The sequence below is a fragment of the Pungitius pungitius genome, chromosome 17 (genome assembly GCF_949316345.1).
Source record: "Pungitius pungitius chromosome 17, fPunPun2.1, whole genome shotgun sequence".
Classification (NCBI taxonomy): domain Eukaryota; kingdom Metazoa; phylum Chordata; class Actinopteri; order Perciformes; family Gasterosteidae; genus Pungitius; species Pungitius pungitius.
In genome coordinates, this window is record NC_084916.1 from 14,585,452 (window position 1) to 14,605,268 (window position 19,817).

General features: G+C 47.5%; 1 protein-coding gene and 1 long non-coding RNA gene across 2 annotated transcripts; one reads left to right on the forward strand and one right to left on the reverse strand.

The window, feature by feature from the left end:
- Positions 1-643: 643 nt before the first annotated feature.
- Positions 644-4,296, reverse strand: LOC119219445 (uncharacterized). The gene is made up of 3 exons (XR_005120495.2): positions 4,168-4,296; positions 3,915-4,006; positions 644-761 (listed from the first exon to the last, which is right to left on the reverse strand). It is a non-coding gene; the product is annotated as an uncharacterized LOC119219445 (long non-coding RNA).
- A 9,317-nt stretch (positions 4,297-13,613) lies between these two features.
- tent5bb (terminal nucleotidyltransferase 5Bb) lies at positions 13,614-19,265 on the forward strand. The gene is made up of 2 exons (XM_037475172.2): positions 13,614-14,059; positions 18,228-19,265. The coding sequence occupies exons 1-2, from the start codon at positions 13,904-13,906 to the stop codon at positions 19,248-19,250; spliced, it is 1,179 nt and encodes a 392-aa protein (XP_037331069.1). The 5' UTR covers positions 13,614-13,903; the 3' UTR covers positions 19,251-19,265.
- Positions 19,266-19,817: the final 552 nt, after the last annotated feature.

The window sequence follows — 19,817 nt, forward strand, 5'->3', positions numbered from 1 at the left end:
CTCCATAACGTCACTGCTCCATATCAGCTTTTCAGTGGAATCCATTGTACACTCAGTCCAACAGCATTAACCTGTACGTGTGCAGCTATCAGTCCCTGCATTTCAAAATATAAAGAATGTAAACAACGTCTGTGCCAGGACTATGAAAGCAAGATGTATGGCGTTGATACGGTGAAACCAATTCCTTTAAACAGTTGCGTTCTTTGGGCTAAACTTATCAAAACAGATTCCACAGGTCCGACCTGCATCCACTGCAATTCATCTTCACCGGCTCCTTTCATCACTCTCTTCCTCTTCCTCTCTGGTGCCTCTCCAGTGCACACAGGGGACTAAAGGTCTGCTGGAGTCGGCCACGATCCCTCCGCTCCTGTCCACCTCGTGTCCTCAGGGGAAACCTCACCCGGACGAGGGCCCGGCGGTGAACCGGGACCCTTCCCCGGAGCTCTCCTCCAGCTGCGGGACCCGCCGAGGCGAGACCCCTCCGGCGCGTCGCGCCAAGGCCCGTTCGAAGAAGGGCAAGCGAGCCGCTCCGCGCGCTCCCGACCCGTCCTTCGACGACACCGCACCCCCCAGCTCTCCTCCGGACGGCGGCCGACGCCCCGGAGCCGGGGGCCGCGAGGGCGCCGGGGGCCGCGAGGGCGCCGGGGGCCGCGAGGGCGCCGGGGGCCGCGAGGGCGCCGGGTTCGCCTCCTCGCGCTGAGCGGAGCGGCGGCGGCGGCCTCCGGTTTGGAAAAAAGCGCACGTTGTTTGGCGCTTGCATGCTGTAACACAGTCAGATACAAATGGTGTGAGCTTATAAAATGTGTGCTGTTTGTTGGTCTATACGAAAGAGTCTTGTCGTGGACGAACACGACATCACTAGGGTGTGTGTCTCGCGTGTTCAATTTGTGGTGGACGTCGGGACGCTGAAGCCGACTGGGTGTACTCTGGTTGTAACGTAGCATCTTAGCCTTCGGGTGTAGAATGAAAAGCACATGAATAGATGGTGTACTGATAGAGCCAAATGCCTTTCTGATGATTCTCATGTGAAACATGAATTTTACCAGCATGTCAGATCCATCAAATATTGTGAAATAGTAGCTTTGATGTATCAGGTTGAAAAAAAAAAAGCTTGTACGGTCTTAAAGGGAAAATCCATTCCAAGTGTTGAATTGAAAATGATTTCTATTGGATTTACAGCACAGTTTATGGTGTGAATACGTTTGTTCTCGGGTTGAGGAGCAGAGAGACGCTTTCTGCTGATGATGTCACCTTGACACACACAGGCAGTGGATAATTGAACTGGTCACGTGACTCAAACAGCAACCCCCCCACAGCACTTTTCAAGCTCGGCTCTAAAAAATAAAGAGGGTCACACTTAGTGCTCGTGAGGCTCAATTTTGGGCCCTGAGCGGAGAGCCCTGACAAGCAGTTTGGGTCGAGATCCAAAGACTGAAGCCGTCGCATCCAATTCACCCTCAAGTCTCTGCCTCCTTTTCTCCAAACATTTCTCCAATTGTTCTGTTTTTTTTTTCAATTGCACTTGTGAATTTTGACGTAAGTGTGGGTTTTCCCTTTAACTTAGCACATGGTGAAACACAGTGTGTTTCAGTTGTATCAGTTTGTACTGTATTTTTGTGCTGTATAAATGGCAGTGAATGCAACTGCATGATATTGACTAATAATGTATTTTCGATTTAGTTTATTTACACCCTATTCAAAACATTCCTTTATACGCCTGAGAGATCCTCTTCCACTCTTTTTTTTTAAGGAAAACTCTGCTCTGGACTGTGTATGTGAGCTATCATTAATATGAAAAGATTCTCACACCTGCTCACACTGCAACAGCCATCCCCGTTTTCTCCTCCGTAGCACTGTTTGCTTCAACTGATCCAAGAATGTGACTGGTGATTGGTTCTCAGGGGGAAGAAGTGGGTGAGGTGGGTAGGTGCTCATTATGCAAGTTTCATGTGGGACATATCACGTCGATTCCTCGGTGCAGCCTCATAGATGAATGGTTGCTCAAAAAAAATGCAATGATCCAAGGGTTCATCCAAATGCACTCGATCGCAGGCACAAATTAACACACACACGCATCACATGTGGAGTATTCTTTGTGTCAAAAGTTAACCGAACACGATGTCACACATTCAAGTAAGTCTACCAGCTAAAGGAAGCAAAAGGAAAATAAAGTTGAGTGAAATGAAGAGATTTTGTTTGTTTTGGTGAACAGCGTGGTGGAAGCACATCTGAGTACTGATTAAAAAAAAATCCAACCGAAGCGAGAATCTAACGAAACATCTGCCCACTGTATTAAACAGCATCCTGCAATGATGACTGTGAAAAGCCTCCTGTCTCTGTTACATCAGACCCAACAGAGATTTAGGCCAATAATAATGAAATCATCATCACAAAGCAGAGCAAGCAATATATAGACACAAACACGGCAAGCACTCAAGTGATTAGGATCTGCGTTATTTAGTCAATCTGCTCTCAAGATTGCCCAATCAGAGATGAGCTCAGACCTATCCATGAGGGACACAGAGCATTGGCCCAATCAGAGAAGATCTCAGACCTACAGATGAGGAACACAGGCCCAATCAGAGAAGATCTCAGACCTACCCATGAGGGACAGAGGATTGGCCCAATCAGAGAAGATCTCAGACCTACAGATGAGGAACACAGAACATAGGCCCAATCAGAGAAGATCTCAGACCTACCCATGAGGGACAGAGCATTGGCCCAATCAGAGAAGAGCTCAGACCTATTTATAAGGGACAGCGCATAGACCCAATCAGAGACAGATTACACCCTTAATGTGATTGGGGAAATTTGAGCGTAAATTGACTCTCAGTGATTCAGATCTCAATCGCTGTCTTTGTGTGTATCCCTTGATGCGCATCACGATGGGGATTTGATCGCGACACAGTGTGCGGATCTGTTGTTTTGTTTTTATGGCGCTGAAGTTCTGCTGTCCACCACTGGATGACAGCAATGACCTAAAAAAAAACATGCCGCTGATGTCAGACGATCCATCCACATCATCAGCCACTTTCGTCTTTTTTCATTTTTGCCGCCTTTGCCTCGCTTCTACGCGGCGTTCTCGATGAGTCCTGCGAGTCCTCCGCCCGGGTGTTTGTTGAGTCCGTCCCTCTGCTCGTGGACACATTCTGTCCACACGATGGTGTCAAAACGGGCGAGATCATAGATAGAGGTCCCCAGATAGAAGAGGCAGCAACCACGCCGCCGGGCCTGGTTTTGGCGCCGTCCCTTTAACGGGATCACAATCCCGAGACTCTGCCGGTTCGAGTTGTCACGCATCGGATGAAAGGCCCTTCATTTCTAAATGCTGTTGGTTTTCACCTGTCTTGTTCTAGTCATGGACGTATACTCATTGGGTATCAAATGAATAACACAAAGGTTTTCCAGCATCCAGGGCCCTTTTCCTTGTGGCGCATGGGGCCTGCTGAACATGCACATTAGTGTTGCCCCCCCCCGCTGACACACTAAATTGGGATCGCAGTATGGACTTAAAAATCCGCCCCTCTAGGCTCAAAGTTTTCCAAGAATAAAAGCTTTAGGGATTAAAAAAGTACAACATGAAGCACTATATTATGTTCATCGTTTACCTGGTCGTAGAACTTTATTGTTTAACCCAGGGTCGCCCTCTGTAACGAGCCTTGCTGAGTGGATAATCATCACCTAAACGTCCCAAATATACTATACAGTACATTAATGTGTGGAAAAAAAACTTTAGACAACCAAGATGAAAAGTACGTTGTGATGGGAAATGTCTACTTGGTGTGTGTTTCTACTGTGAACCCTTTAGATCGTCAGCCTTTAAGCGAGCGCACAGACTTCGTCACGTGACCGTTTCACAACGGGTCGTGTTACAGACGTCATGTGCTCTTATTCACGGGTTCTCTTCGTCTCACCTGTTCAATTACGAGCGCTTATTGTATGTTCACATGTTCCATGCCCTGATGGACGGTTCAGTGCACAGGCCCCACCCTTGATCACTCTATAGCTGCAGGAAAACAACACAACATTTCAAAGAATGGTTCGGTTTGACGGTATAAGACTCAATAGCGGGCGGAATTATTTTCTTCCCACCACGATCTGTAAAAAGGTGTCTTTAAATAACGCTGATTCAAACAAAGGATGTGTTATTCAAAAATGTATACTTACTAAATACTTAGTTATGCAAGTTATCCAACCGTAATTTTCGTCCTACGTCAGTCAACAGAGAGAATGAGAGCAGGATCTAACGCACCCACGGGCTGGCCTGCATACATTCTGGGCTGAGTCTGCTATTCGTAACGTGAGAAGAACTCGTTTCAGGTTCACTACGGAGACTTTGTCCCCATTGTTGTCACCACAAAGGTCAAGAGGCGTCGCCAGAAAACATTGCTTCGGTTGCCCGCTGTGTCATTATCAACCAGCTGATCGAGAGCCAAACAATGCTGTTGGTTAGCTTTTACTTTATTGTGTTTCCGTAACCTTTTTTTTAAAATTCCCTAAAATTAGTGGAAAATTAATGGTGACCTGTACCCGCAGGTCACCTGAGCTCTTTGCTGTTCATCCAAACCTGCCGTCTTTTACTTACGGCTGCAGTAAACCCAATAACAAATGGCTCGGTTGAATCCGCTGTGCGCTACTTTCCCAGAAACAAGTGAAGCGAGGGAATATTTCTCCCAGTAGTCCGTGGAGACTAACAAGGGGCTTCCAACTAAATGCTATAGTTGTTCCATATTTGCCAGATATGCAACTGTTTGCTTGCTTCTTTAGTAGTTACAGATGTGTGTGCGAAGCTTGTCATCGTAATCCCATGTTACCTAAAAAAAAGATGAATGCAGTTTTGATTGGGGGTCAAATGGTCCATTTGACATCTGGTCAAGTGAAGATAGATATTTAGCCTTTTTGCTAATGCTGAGACACACACGGTGTCTACCAATGTGAAGAATTATGAATGACCTCTAAAGGACCCCTGGTAATGTCTGCCTTCTTGGAAGCTGCAGTAAACCACACTTCACTTATCATCCATCACTATTTAAACAAACCTAGCTTAGGACGACACGGTTTATCCCTATGTTTGCCGCTCCAAAAACATTTAACCTCATTTCACTTCCTGCATTTATGACTTTTGTTTTGTCTAATCGGCGCCTAAAGCTAACAACGGCACATCAAAAAATACCCTTTTACAAGCGGGGGGGGGGGGGGGGGGGGGGGGTCCCCCGTTTACACTACGCGCTCACAGGAATGTCTGAACAAATCCAATCGCTCCGGGGCCCAAAAGGCGGCTCTGCCACGTCTAATGAGTTACCCAGAAGAACATTTAAGCGCTTTACGGGGAAACGCCGCTTAAATTGGCGCTCAGCTCTCCTTCCTCGTGCGCTGCGTGACGAAAAAACACGGCGAGGAGCTCCGTTTAATTAGCCGCTCATTTAGCCAATGGCCGCGTGCCTCTTACTCTTCCTCTTCCAAATATCCTTATCGTCACCGAGAGTCTCTCAGCTGCATTCCTGCAGTAAGGACAATTGCACGATGCGGGTATTGTGGAGGGACTCGATTGACTATCTCCTCTAAACCGTGCCAGGAATCCGTGTAAAAGCAGGAAATGCACGATGAAATAAATTAATAATAAATAATAAAAAAAAAGCTGATCGCCAAACACACAGGTGAAGTTAGACAGCTAAAATCCAGAAATACCTCCACGCCAGTGAGGAAGATGTGAAGGTAAGAAGGTAACGCCCCCAACGACGATTGCATTATTCAAACGAAATGACTCGACCCCACCAAACGTTAAAAGTAGCCGTGTTGAGAGTATCACTCAAGGCTCACCTCTGGGGCGAAGGTGGAGAGCCCAGACAGCCGGGGTGGTGGTGGTGGTAGTGGGGTGGGGGGGTTGGAATGTTTCTCCTTCGTGTGGAAAGTAGCTAATCCAGGTGGAAAGTGTAAAAAACTTGATTATCAGGATGCCAACTGGACGCCTCTCTGTGGAGGCAGTTATTCCGTGGAGTCCATCTGGGAGGCGTCTCCCAGGCTGAGGCAGAACCTGCTCCAGGGGTTCCACGTCCCATCTGGCCTGAGGAAAACAGCCCCATCAGGTAGCAGGGGGGGTGTGGGGGGGAGCAGGCGGTCTGAGCTCCTTAGCCCACTGCCACCAGGACGCCACCAGGAGGAAGAAGGAAACGGACAGATAGGCCGTTCAATTGCTGAGAATCATGCGGTCAGGACTCTGTGATCACTGTGTCTTTCATTTTAATCTATCGTTTCCCTGGCAACCTGATCGGCAGTCAGCACGTTGGCTTCTTATCGTTGGATATTTCTACATCACACTGCAAAAGCGCGACGTGAGTTTCCAAGTTCTGTGCAAAGGCCTTTGACTTCACACATGAAGGAAAAAAGCCAAGACGTCGCCACACACAGGACAGCAGCACAGGGGTGGAGAGGCGTCTTTGATACCAGTGGGGCCAAAGTCCAACAACTGTAACACAAGCGCAGCGGTAGTAAAGTAGTTCATGTCGGGCCCAAGGTGCCGAGCCCCAGCAGAGCCGGTCGCACCTTCGGTTTGGGCCGGATTTTTAAATTAAACCGCTACGGCTCAAGCATAGAAGCTCTGACTACAGGGTCTCTTTAGTCAACACCTTTTGCAGATGCTACCGGTGAATTCCATTTTTAAAAAAATGAAGAAATGATTTGACTGTATGTGCCTACTGGAGTGTGTGATTCAGACAGGTTCAATCGAACTCTGGAATTCCTCCAGCGGGGTTGCGTTCTTTCCAAAGGAGACGGAGGAGCACAAAAAGGCTTTAACCCTTTGAAGAGGAGAGTCGCGCGAGGTTTTCTTTTTTTTTTAATTTGTTTTGTTTTTTGCAGACTCATCGACTCCGTTTCGTCGCGCTGGTCGGCGTCCGGAGGCAGGCCGTCCAGCTGGAAACTGTGATGAGCAGCTGGAGGCCACGTGTTGAGCGGGTGAGAGCTGGAGGAAGAAAAAATAAATCAGGCTGTTCTAAAATGCTGTGTGTATGAAAAAAAAGAAAGAAGGAAGAACACTGTGATTTGTATACATTCCACTAAATAAATGTGTATGTAACGCACAGCTGCAAACGTCGCGTATAGAGACATTCGTAGATTCACGAGAATTGAAGAGTCGTCTTTCGCGCCTATAATGAATCACATGATCTCCTGTGAGGATGGGAGTCACTATACGACGGAAATTGCCGCGTCAGGTTTTTCTGCGGTACAATTAGTATAAACTGCGTTTTTTTTTTTTTTTTTGGCAGCAATGGGCTGGCGTGGAGCCTTCAGCGCTGTGTGGGGTCGCCGCTAAAAGAGAAACCCCGCGGAGTCAACTGGGGGGGGGGGTGAGAAATCAAATGCAGCCGCTCGACTTCAGCAAAATGAATTGATTTTGCTTTTACAGGCGAGATTGCATGAAGTCTCCTGGAAAACCACCACCTTTAACAGTTGAATCTCGGGAATGATTGACGTGTAGAGTAAAATGACATTATATATAGTCTTCAACAGATAGAAGAGTCTAAGACGGGACCACAAGTTGAATTATTACATCTTTTTGACTCTACAACACGCCGAGGACCTTTTTATTCAGACGTATATATCTGTGGCTTGAGTCCCTGAGCAAAGTACTACTCGTTCTCGGCCAAACCGTGATGCTTGGTCTGACCCGAGGACTCATCACATCTGTTTCACAACGCCAAGTGTCAAGAGCGGAAAAACATGCTCACGTGAGTGTGCCCGGAGGTGGATGAAATGATGATGCCATCGCGTCTCCTCTTTGTTCTGTGGGTATTTTCTCTCATTTAGGTAAATAAATTAAAAAAAACGTTATAGCTGTGTGAAACGGCGACGTCGCGTCAACCGCCATTTCATTCTCACACAAAATGACAAAAAAAGTCGGGTTCATCTTCGTCGACGGGCTGGTTCAGTTTGGAAGTTGGTAAAACACAGGAAGCAGGCCAACACCAACATAGCACGACAGAAAGGGAGACACATTGTCCTTTAAATTCCCAACTTCTACCAGAACATGTGAGTCAAGTTTGAATTATCACCGAAAAGCTTTTTTTTTTGTTGTTGTTTCACCACAACAAAAGCCTTCTTCCCAACCTCGGGCCAAACTTGTTTTAGTTACAAGCATAAACACGGCCTCGCCCCGAGCCATGAAAACACTTTAGTTTACCTTAGTAAACTAAAGTTATTTTACTGCACTCTGATCTCTCAAATTCTACTTCAACGGGTCCAATATTGAAAAAACACTTTTAATGAAAAGGTTTCCTGTCACGCTTGCAGGAACACACAATAAGTTGTGGAATGATCGGTTGAGTTTGGTCCACCGAGATGTTTGGTTAAGGTGAGAAAAAGACACCATAGCTTGTGTTAAAACACTTCCGTCACAAGCCTGAGTTCACATGACAACCAAACACAAGCTATAAAGTTAAAACATGACTCCCACATTTTGTCATTAACAATGTTAATGGTTTAACATTCACATGTTAAACCGTGTTAACCAATACGTTGAATTAACAATTACGCAAGACACTGTGCAACCACAACTATCCATACATCCACAATCAACACACTTATCCAAACTGCATTTTCGTGACAAACAAACGCTCCACAGTTTGATTACATCAATTGCGCTTTTTACTGAGACGCGTGGATGCATTTTATTTACATCGAAGGACGTGTGCATCGTTCACGTAAGCACGCTGTTACAGCACTTCCTAACTTGGAGAACTTTGGAGGCGCACGTCGCTCTGTCCGCAGGCTTGCAGAGAGATGTTATCTGGGTGTGGTAGCAATGATTTTATCCAACACGCCGTCAAAAGAGCCCCTGGATTATGGCCCGCGAGACTTCAAAGACCCTCTCCTTTGTCAATCCCAGTGACGTCTGACGCCGCTCTCCAGCAAACATCAAACGAATGGACTCGGATGAATTTATGTGGCTGTAAAATAGGGTCTTGGAGCTGACCGTAAACGGCCTCACATCTGTCCTCAATCTTCACCGCGGCGTGTAATGAGATCACGAGGCCTTTGTTCTCTCCCAGTGGAGAGAAGGAGCCGGGGGGGGGGGGGGTTTGGAGCTCAGGTAAGCCCGTGTACGCGCCGCAGGTTGAAGCTAATGGAAAACAGGAATGGACGGCCAACGGAGCTCTGCTGATGAACTGTTGAAGGCCGTCAGGACTCGGCTCTGACCAAAAGTTCGGGACGTCCCACAGAGAAAAGCAACAGAGTCTCACGCACCTTCAGGTCCGCAACCGCACATTTTCCACAAATGACGATGAGTCACAACCAGAGCTAAAGAAACATTTTACAACAACAGGTATCTGGCAGATTGACATTTGCATAAAAAACACAAATGAAGATGTAATGTGAGAGATGACATAAGTCATCTATTCATTTAGTATTAAGGGCAAACGCCACCACTCACTGTCCTTTGATTGGGATGATTACATGAATTACTATATAAAAAAACCTGACTATCTTATAGAGCACCAACATTTTAGAGAAACAAAATCTGTGTAGTGAAAAATCCCAAAGGTTAAAAAAAAAATCCAGCCCAACTGGTAATGATTACTTCGCTCCACATGACGCTCTAAAACTAATCCTTTCTAAGCGTGGTTTTGATCTGATAGAAGTGCACAGAGCCAGTGACAGGCCAGTTGCAATAATCCAAAACCCACAGGTGGATTCAATAGTCAAACCCCCCCGCCCCCCTCTTGGGGGTGTTTTTGGTTACGGGGTGGAATACCACAACACGAGCCCCATCTCATCCCCTGCCTCCAGCACCGGGAGGGAGAGGGTGGGGGCGCGATAACGCCAACGAGACGTGTTTGTGGTTTGATGCCGTATAGAGAAAACCCCTGATGGAGGATTTGTTAGTTTTCACTGGCCTTACACCTCGTAAAGCGCTGTGTTTTGATCCCTCCCGGTCATGTGGTTTTTGTGTAGTCCAGGTGAAAGGTGCTCTGCGTGTGTGTCCCCTCTTCAATTCATCAGGTTTCAGACCGGGAGAAATGATACCAAAAAAAAAACATACTGGTTTTGCACAGGCTGAAAATGAGGAGTCATCCGTTATAAATGGTGCATTTATTTGGGGACATTAAAAGGAAGTGTTTAACTAAAAGTGAAATTCTACCAATGAACATCTTGTCCAAATAGGTCTCATTCTAACTTGAGGAAACTGGTAAGTGATGCACTGACATGACACCCAAAATCTTAATTACAAAGTGTTTGCTGTTATTGTTTGTTAAAAAACATATAATTATGATGATATGAATCAACTTCCGCAATGTGAGTATGAGGGCGATTAAAGGGAAGTAACTAAAAAGCCTAAAGAATGCCAAGATAACCAGTATACGGATGTTTCTCCACTGGATTTGTTGGTGCATAAAAGTCAAACCTATTTACAAGGTTTTATATGTTTTATATGTGAGGTTCTGGCTGGAAAGGTGACAGACACACAAATCACAGTTCATAACGAGGTAGAGGACGCCTAAATCAAGGCGAATGGGACATGTGGTCTGTTTACCACACTGTTTGATGTCAACATATTGATGAAGTGATTGACAACCCGTCCGGGATTTCTTAACAAACTGCTGCACAAGTCTGCAGGATGCAACAAAGGAAGTGGAGAAAAGCAAAGAAAGAAACAAAACATTCTGGCGAAAAAGGTCAGAAGTAAAACTTTCTCTTTCTAAATCAGGGTCACAGGATTATTCATTCGGAGATCGCCACAAACTGCCAAAAAGTAAACGAGGAACTGAGGGACGAAACTGGCACTGAGCCACGGAGGCTTCTACCATTCAAAGCAGACACCTGACGTTCTCAGGAAGGCGCAGACGTCACAGTGTCGGAAAAAACCGACAATGACCCAGTTCTTCCGAGATATGTGGGCACGCCTTAGGCTGCTGTAATGAGTTCTGGTACCACGCCCAAATGCTAACTTGTGCTACGTAATAGCTTTTGTCTTGGGGCCCGTGCGACATTGAGAGCAGGCCTGGAGATGCCATCTGTACCCTTAGAACACACAGAGGGGGACGGGGGACGGGGGGGTTAAAAAAGAAAAGCTAGTGTGGCACATTGTGTTGAAGAAGACAAACGTGTAGTAAGGACGAAGAAGCTAATGTGTATTTGATCTTGGATTGAATGACGGGAACCTGCCAATCTATAAGATATTTTCCCATTTGGAAAAGACAAAAGCTCGGTGCATGTGTGATTTCACGTGGTAATGGAGCCAAAGTTGGAGTGCGTTTTGTAGTAAGTGTGTCATCTTTTAGTAGCTGCTTCACTTACCTGCCATTTGCTAACTTTCCTGTGTCCGTCCAATAAAAACAACTCCTTTTGGAGCGGTTTTGTCACTGCGAGCAGCGCTCTGATCATTTGATATAATCACTTCCTGTAAAGTGTCAGCATTCTTTTTCCACTAACCGGTATAAGTGACGCATGTTTTCACGCGGCACCAGTAACAGGTCACTGCTTTGAGGCACACACAATGCTCTTTTCTTTCAGAATAGAATCTAGAATAAGTGTTGCGTTTGCAGTAGTGTTAAAAATAAACACACATTCTGTTATGAATAGCAGAGGAGCAGTCAGAAAAAAACTCCGAAATGAAATGTGTCTCCTCAACGCTTCATTATATGATAAAGATCAGTTATTTACTGGAGGCTTTCTACTGACTCATCAAATGTAAAGATAAAGCGTTGGGTTTCCAGTAATGCCTCGTGAGGGTGTTTCTGCTTATTTTATTTTTTTTGGTCAATATTTCTAAATTATGATAAGAAGGGCCATTGGAAAACGAAATGGCGGATATAAATGTTACGAGAAAAAAAAAAAAATCCCACTGAATGTCAAGCCGCTCATAGCTGGAATCCGTCGGAAAAGATAAGGCCGCGTGTTGCCGCGAGCGTGACAAAGGCCATCTTTGAAATGTCGCTGTTTAACCTGTCAACACCGGTATGCTGCTGCAGTCCAACCGCGCGTGTGTGTGTGTGTGTGCGATCTTTGAGACTATTAACACATTCTCCCCTTCCAGGAAAGGTTTGCACGGGGGAAAGAGAAAGAAGGCGCCGCAGACACCAAGGTGTGCGTCACGTGCCGATTGCAAACAACAGCATGCAAAGCCACAGCGTTGAGCATCGACGTACCGATGGTTTCAAATTCTCATGAAAATGAAAATACTAAGGGCTGGTGTCAGTGCTCTAAGGAGCCGGCACCGGTCTAAAGCGCGTCACTACTTGGGCTGGGCTAACAATTAAACTAGTTTAACCACTTAGGGCCGAATGCAAATGACACAACGGGCAGCAGGGAGGTTAATTGCTGTGTGTGTGTTTGTGTGTGTCAGGGAGGCGTGTTGCCATGTGTCTGTTGGGTGGAGGTATTCTCTCTTCGCTTTGTCACTTAGAGTCAAACAAAATAGCTTTTTTTTGTGTTCTCAGCTGGACAAAAAAAGGAACAATTGTCCCCAGAACGTTCCCACAGGGGACGTCTATCTTTCAGAATTAGTGAGTGCAAATTTTTTTTTTTAACCAAGCTCGTCACATCTGCAGAAGCACACTGCTGTTGACACATGAGTGACGACTGTTTATGTCCATTCTCTGGTTCCAGTAGCATTAAAGCAGGGTGGCAGCCTTTCCCCCCCCCCAGAAAAATTGAGATATTACAGATTCATAAGCACTTTTATCGTTGAGCAATGGCCTCGGTGAATATTTTATTAGAGATTGCCCAAGCACTTGCATGTTTTTGAAGGGTTTTGATCAAGATTTAACTTAACACATTTAGAAAAGTTAGTCCTTCACATACTGCAATTCTAAAGGTGAGACAAGATTAATAAATGGAAACGAGCTCACAGGGGAAGAACACGCAAAATCAGGCTTTTTTTAGACGTTTTTCTGTTTGTGGGATGGCTTTCCGTGACTATTGACAATTGTCCTCCCCTAGATGAACTTTGCACCATGTCACCAACTTATACGGCCCCAATAAAACAAACTGATGCCCACGTTCCTTTGAGCTTTTGAAACAGCCACAACAACGAGACTCCAGTTTTATTTGTGCGATAGTCGTATCATTAGAGATTTATTCATTTGGTTTGTTTGTGCCCTTTCATGGTGCATGTGGTTCGTGTGAAAAGAAAACGTTAAACCGAAAGTGCTCACTAAGTAGGAATGGGTTGGCCTCAATTAATCCACCTCCAAACATCCTCAACCAACTAGTAATCAGCATATTTTCTTACGCTCCTTGAAACCTCTCGCCCGAGGCGGCACGCGCCTACGCGCGGTGCAAAGTGCACGCGTGCGCGTGTCGTAGTGTTTTGCGCGTCCAGGGGGAATCCGTGCCCAGCCAATCGGGAGGCTGCAGTCCATGTCCATCCCAGCTCGGTAAAAAAAAAAAAAAGGCCGGCCCGTGAGAGAGAGAGAGAGCGCCTCTGTGGAGAGAGTCACTGAAGAGGGAGACAGAGACAGAGACGGGGAGAGAGAGAGAGAGAGAGAGAGAGAGAGAGAGAGAGAGAGAGAGAGAGAGAGAGAGAGAGAGAGAGAGAGAGAGAGAGAGAGAGAGAGAGAGAGAGAGAGAGAGAGAGAGAGAGAGAGAGAGAGAGAGAGAGAGAGAGAGAGAGAGAGAGAGAGAGAGAGAGAGAGAGAGAGAGAGAGAGAGAGAGAGAGAGCTTCTGTTTCGGAGATGACCGATACTTCACACAACTTTCCCATCACTTCATCGCACTTGGACCGCTGAGGAGGAGACGTAGCGAAGCCGCTGTCTGCGTCCTTGCGCACCTGTCCGAACACACCGCCGGCTCCACTGAGGGATCGCGACCGCGCTGCACGTCACCTCACGCACACGCACACACACACACGCGCGCACGCACTCCGTGGACATCCCGTTCCGTTGCCGTTCCGTTCCGGTCGTCATGTCCTCCGGTGATACCTCGGAGCAGAGTCGGCGGGTCAGCGTGCTGTCTTGGGATCAGGTGCAGCGGTTGGACTCCATCCTGGGGGAGAGCGTCCCGATCCACGGCCGCGGAAACTTCCCCACGCTGTCCGTGCGGCCCCGGCAGATCGTCCAGGTGAGACCTCTTCTTCGTATGGTGGCGTTAACATATCAAGTGGAAGCTCAGATGAAGTCCCCCCCCCCCCCGTGGCACAAGTGGTGAAGTAGGGGAAAAAACCAAGTGATTTTACCGTGGTTTGTGTACCAAATCTTCCCCGGAAGGGATCCATTATAGAATTTCGGGTTTCCATGGATACATCATTTATATTTCTACCAGGCAGATCACCAGGGTCACTTTAAATAAAAACCTTGTTAATGAAGTAAACAGAAAGGATCAGGTTGAAGGATCCCCCCCCCCTCCTCCCCATATCACACAGAAAGACAAATACACCCATATTTCCATTATGAAACGTTGAATAAAACAGTGTTTAGAAGGTGCTCCCTTAAATGAACCACAAAATCCCCCTCGTTTGACTCCCTCGTCGTCTGAGGGTTCTGTGGCTGAGCGGCTCGCTCATCCCAACACATTGGATCCCTCGCACATTTAACACGACCATAAAAGTTGAGATGATCCAACGGCGTGACTACAGTGTTCCACTCGCTCATTGAGGTTTCTGCTCCTGAGGGATATTTTTTTCCCTCACTTTTCACAGCTCTCGTGAAAGTAAGCAACAGATAAGGACTGAGCTGGTGGTTGCATGTATGTCCAGGGCTCATATTTCACTCTTGAGTGATTCATATCTTCCGCGGTGACCCTTTTTGGGCCAAGCAAGAGACCCTCACAAATAACCGTTTCAAGACCCTGCAATCAAAGGGGGGGGGGGGGGGCCCTGTAATTTACACTGAACATCACCAGCATTTCATATCCTTCATCACACAATCCTGTAAGCGTGTTGACATTTTTGCATGCTGGCTCTTGGCTTTGGCATTACACTTTACAAAAAAAAGAGACCTCGGGGTGAGTCATAGCTCAATAGAACCAGTTTCTGTTTGAAATATGAAAACAAACAAGCCGGTCCCACAATGGAGCCCTCTGAGCTCCTCTCCCTGCACGTTTGCTGTGCACACACTTCATCTATAAATACGACTTCATGACAAACCGGTGCAAGAATTCTGCCATGCACCGCGTAAGTGTTTGGAAAATCCTGCAGCGCATCGCCATGCGACGCTGGCATGGCTCTCGACAGACTTAACAGCGCACGCCATGTTCGCTTCCATGGGATATGTCAAGTTGATTTGGTTACCATATGGCCACGAGGGGAAACCAATGGCCGCCTGGAAGGAAGAAAAACACACACTCAGGGATCCTAACCACCATGATGTGTTTTGGAAAATGGTTGACAGTTAACGTGAGGCATGCGTGATTCATGGCACATTGGCTAAAAGCATCTCAAGACTGCCATCTCGGCTGAAAAAAAAAAAAAGCCTACGCACCCTACGGTTCCGTCCACCTGGAGACAGGTACGGGTGTCGCGCGCTGGGTGAGGTCGACCGAGCCGCCCCCGCACTCCCGAAAGCGTCAGAGGAGCCCCAAAACTGACAGCTGGCGGGTTTGTCCGAGGGCCACGTTCAAACAACAACATCTGTTTGTGGTCTGGTCGGCGAAATGAGCCACGGGAGCAGTGCAGGAAAGACTTTTACTGTCACCGACACCTCTGCGCTCTCCATTAAACGTCGACAGCCATTGAAAACCGCAGTCGGGGGGGTGGGGTGATTATGCACAACCTTCCCTAGACGGGTTGAGTCCACACGCACAGGCCGCTGTGTACAAACCCGGTAGCCTCGAATCACATGATGAGAAACACAGATATCTGCGGTGTGTGTCACACGTTACGTCATTTGGTGACTGGGTTTATGTGTGTGTGTGTGTGTGTGTGTGGGTGGGGGGGGGGTGCCGAGCCCAACGTGTTTTCGTTGCCCACGCAAAAACTGTCCGTCTCTTATTTCCAGCTCTGCAGGTTGTCACATTTAGACCCGAATGGTTCAAACGACTGGGTTTGAGGGGTGGATTAGAGCCTGTAACAACACTGGACCTGTGGGTCAGGCTCGCTGTGGTAAGTGAAGACCAGTCGCCTGACTCCCACAGCGGACCTTCGCCAGACTGTAAACCGACTCCTCACTGGGCTTTTGTTGAGAATGAGCAACATGTAGTCGCCACATGCTTCCAGAGGAAGTGGCGTCCGCTTTAAAATGTGCTTTTATTTTGCATCCAATAGCATCTTTTGGATTTGTCAGTCGAAGGAGTTTGAGTTTCTTTTATGCCGAAGTGGTTACTTCCTCGGGGGCAGTAACCACTACGCTTATATTCCTTTTTGAAGGTTTTTTTTCTTTGGGGTCAATTTACTTATTCAAACTTATTTAAAAATGGATGCTAAACTCTTTTTCCTCACCTATTCCTGTAATTCTGACCTCTAAATTACAATAATAACACATGCATTTGACAAAGAGGCATATATACGATTCCACTGCAACAGTGTTATGCAACATACGATACAGTGATACAGTGTGGGTTACTTCATTTAAGAAGCCCTTGAGCTGGTTTCAGTTTCACCCGTACGCCTTGAGAATAACCGGATAAGCCGGGCTATTCTGACCACTGGTTTCATTTTACATGGCTGGCTGGCTGGCTGGCAAAAAACAACAACTTTACTACAGCTAACTCAAAGACAGCGAAATGAGAGTGAAGCACCAACAGCGCGTTTCCGGTACCCTCACCCTGGCACACAGGTAAAAGGACCTCTCAAGCATAGGACGTTTCAAAAGGAAGCTTTTTAAGTACTCGGACCAGTCGGCTGACTGACTGGGTCGCGTTTGGAGTGAAGGACCGAGGACGAAGGGCCAGGGACTCGTAACTCCTCATTTGCCGTGGCCATACATCCTCGGATCATCTGACTCAGCGCCCAGAGCTCTCATTGGTGGCCAAGCGACCGTGGGCTGGCCTATGACTGGCTTATTTCAACCTGACATTATATTAAAAAAAACACACATTCAGACCACAGCCGCAATGAAAACCTGGAGGAAACTTTTGAAAGGGGGGGGGGGGAGAGATGCTGTTATGTGTCGCCGAGGCGTTGTCAACTCCAGACAGTCTGGTGTGTTTTAGCAGCTCTTTTTTATTTTATTTTTTTACAAGGCCTTTTTTGCCCCAACGTAGGCGGAAGTGTCTCCCTCCCCAGGTGCTGGCGCGTCATGCAGGAAATGCACGAGCCTGTTTTATGAGTGCTGCAGGGTGGGGATGACGGGGTGGGGGTGGGGGGGGCAGACCTGGGCTTCCTCGTGCACTCTTTTTCGGGGACCCACAGACGGGGGAGACGTGGCTGTGTTGAGGGTGAGGTCAGAGCTGACACTGCTGTGATTACGCTTTACAAAATGATCCAACCTTTTGTCCTTGGGATGTGGAAATATATGGTGTCTTGTTAATGCCTTGCTGTTCATTCTCTTGCGTTTTGGGGAAAACTAACAACTTTGAACAAAAATTGCTTCTTTTCAATTATAACCTTTAGTTTCGAAGAAACCATTCAATATTATGAAAGATCTTGCCTCGCCACCTTCGTCTGGTGTAGTGGGCCAGTATTAAAAAGGGATTTATTGGAGTAGCTTATATCTGGTATGATATAGATTCTAATAGTCTGGCTGGATGTCTGCCTGATTTGATTGATAGCTTGTGGCCAGCAGATGCTTATTGCTTATTGCTCAGCGAGAGTTGTCTAACAGGGGACGGCTGTGCTTTCGATTTCTTCAAATTCCTCCTCGTTTGGATGCTTTTAATCCCTCTGGTGCAGTTTTGAGTGACGCAGCAAGCATAAACATCTCAGCTGTCTGTAGCTCAGACGTCCTCTAATGCATCGCAAACACTGTGTTTGTTCCAATAACCAGATAAACATGTGCTGGAGTGTTTATATGAAAGCATGACAGACCACGTTCTCTCAATGTGGTCTCGGGGCTCTAGTTAGAAGTCCACGGCTTGATTCCATGCTCTCTGCAGGGTTTAGTCGCTCTCGCCTAACAGGACCATCTTTAGTCAATGACACTGATCTGCGTGGAGGACGACAGCCTCTAATTTGCCACTTTTGTTGTCAAAGTGTACAAAATACTGCCTTTCTTTTAGGAATCTACCACAGACTTTCTCTGACTCTCTGTGTAACTTCTGCAGTGAAAAACATGCTGATATCCTGTGGCCCTATCCTTTTTTTTTCGGTTTGCCCATCATTAAGTTTTTCCTCCCCGTCTGTGTACCTTTTCAGGTGGTCAGGGCCCGGCTGGAGGAGCGGGGCGTGGTGGTGTGCGACGTCAAGCTGAACGGCTCCGCGGCCAGCCACGTGCTTCACCAGGACAATGGCCTTGGCTACAAAGACCTGGACCTGATCTTCGGCCTGACCCTCACCGACGACAATACCTTCCGGGTGGTGATGGACGTGGTTCTGGACTGCCTGGTGGACTTCTTGCCCGAAGGGGTGTGCAGGGATCGAATCACCCCCCTGGCCCTGAAGGACGCGTACGTGCAGAAACTGGTGAAAGTTTGCAAGGAGACGGACCGGTGGAGCCTCATCTCGCTGTCCAACAACACCGGCAAGAACGTGGAGCTGAAGTTCGTGGACTCCCTCAGGAGGCAGTTTGAGTTCAGCGTCGACTCCTTCCAGATCACCCTGGACTCCCTGCTGCTCTTCGACCGCTGCTCGGAGACGGCCATGTCCGAGGCCTTCCACCCTACCGTGCAGGGCGAGAGCATGTACGGGGACTTCGAGGAAGCCCTGGGCCACCTCCGCTCCAGGACTATTGCCACCCGCAACCCGGAGGAGATCCGCGGCGGCGGGCTGCTCAAGTACTGCCACCTGCTGGCGCGCGGCTTCCGGCCGTCCTCCGAGACTCAGATGAAGCAGATGCAGCGCTACATGTGCTCGCGCTTCTTCATCGACTTCCCCGACATCAACGTGCAGCGGAGGAAGCTGGAGGCGTACCTGCAGAACCACTTCGCGGGCATCGAGCACAAGCGCTACGAGTGCCTGGTCACGCTGAGGCGGGTGGTGGACGAGAGCACCGTGTGCCTGATGGGCCACGAGCGCAGGCAAACGCTGGCGCTGATCTCCGCCCTGGCCCTGCGCGTGATGGCCGAGCAGAACGCCATCCCCGCCCTGTCCAACATCACCTGCTACTACCAGCCGGCGCCCTACGTCAGGGACGTCAACTTCAGCAACTATTACGTGGCGCAAGTTCAGTCCCACCTGACCACGTGGAACTCCTACCAGACGTGGCTGCCTTGCAGTTGAGCGGGTTGACTTTGAAGGGTCGGGGGGGGGCGGCGGCGGCGGTGGGGGGGGGGGGGGGACGAGAACTTTCTCATTTGACGTTACGTTTATGAAAGCGGAGCATTCATTGGAGCGCGCTGCGCCTGTGTAGCAATGTGGCTTTTTCTTGGTTTGGGGCCCACCATTAAAAAAAAAAAGAAAAAGAAATTATTCGTTTTTTTTAGCCAAATATTATTTCAAAAGCATTCCACTAAGTTATATTGATTAATACTGCTGTAAACATAAATCTAATTTGAGCCATCATAACTTTTTATTCTTATGTTGTGTCATAACTAATGTGGACATGTATGGAAAAATATGAAGGATTAATATGTGACGGAGGTCTGTTCCTTACCTGATGGAGGCTTGCATTGGGTCTTGATTTCTGAATTTTTATTTTATTTTACGAAACCAGTTTTTTGTTCCACCTGTGGTTTCAACTGACGTTTTTCAGAGGACAAAAGGACCAAAGATAAACTTTCTTGTGTAGCATGACAAACAGAGACTGTATGCGGTTCTAAGTGCCTGAAACTGACCAACTGTCTTTAT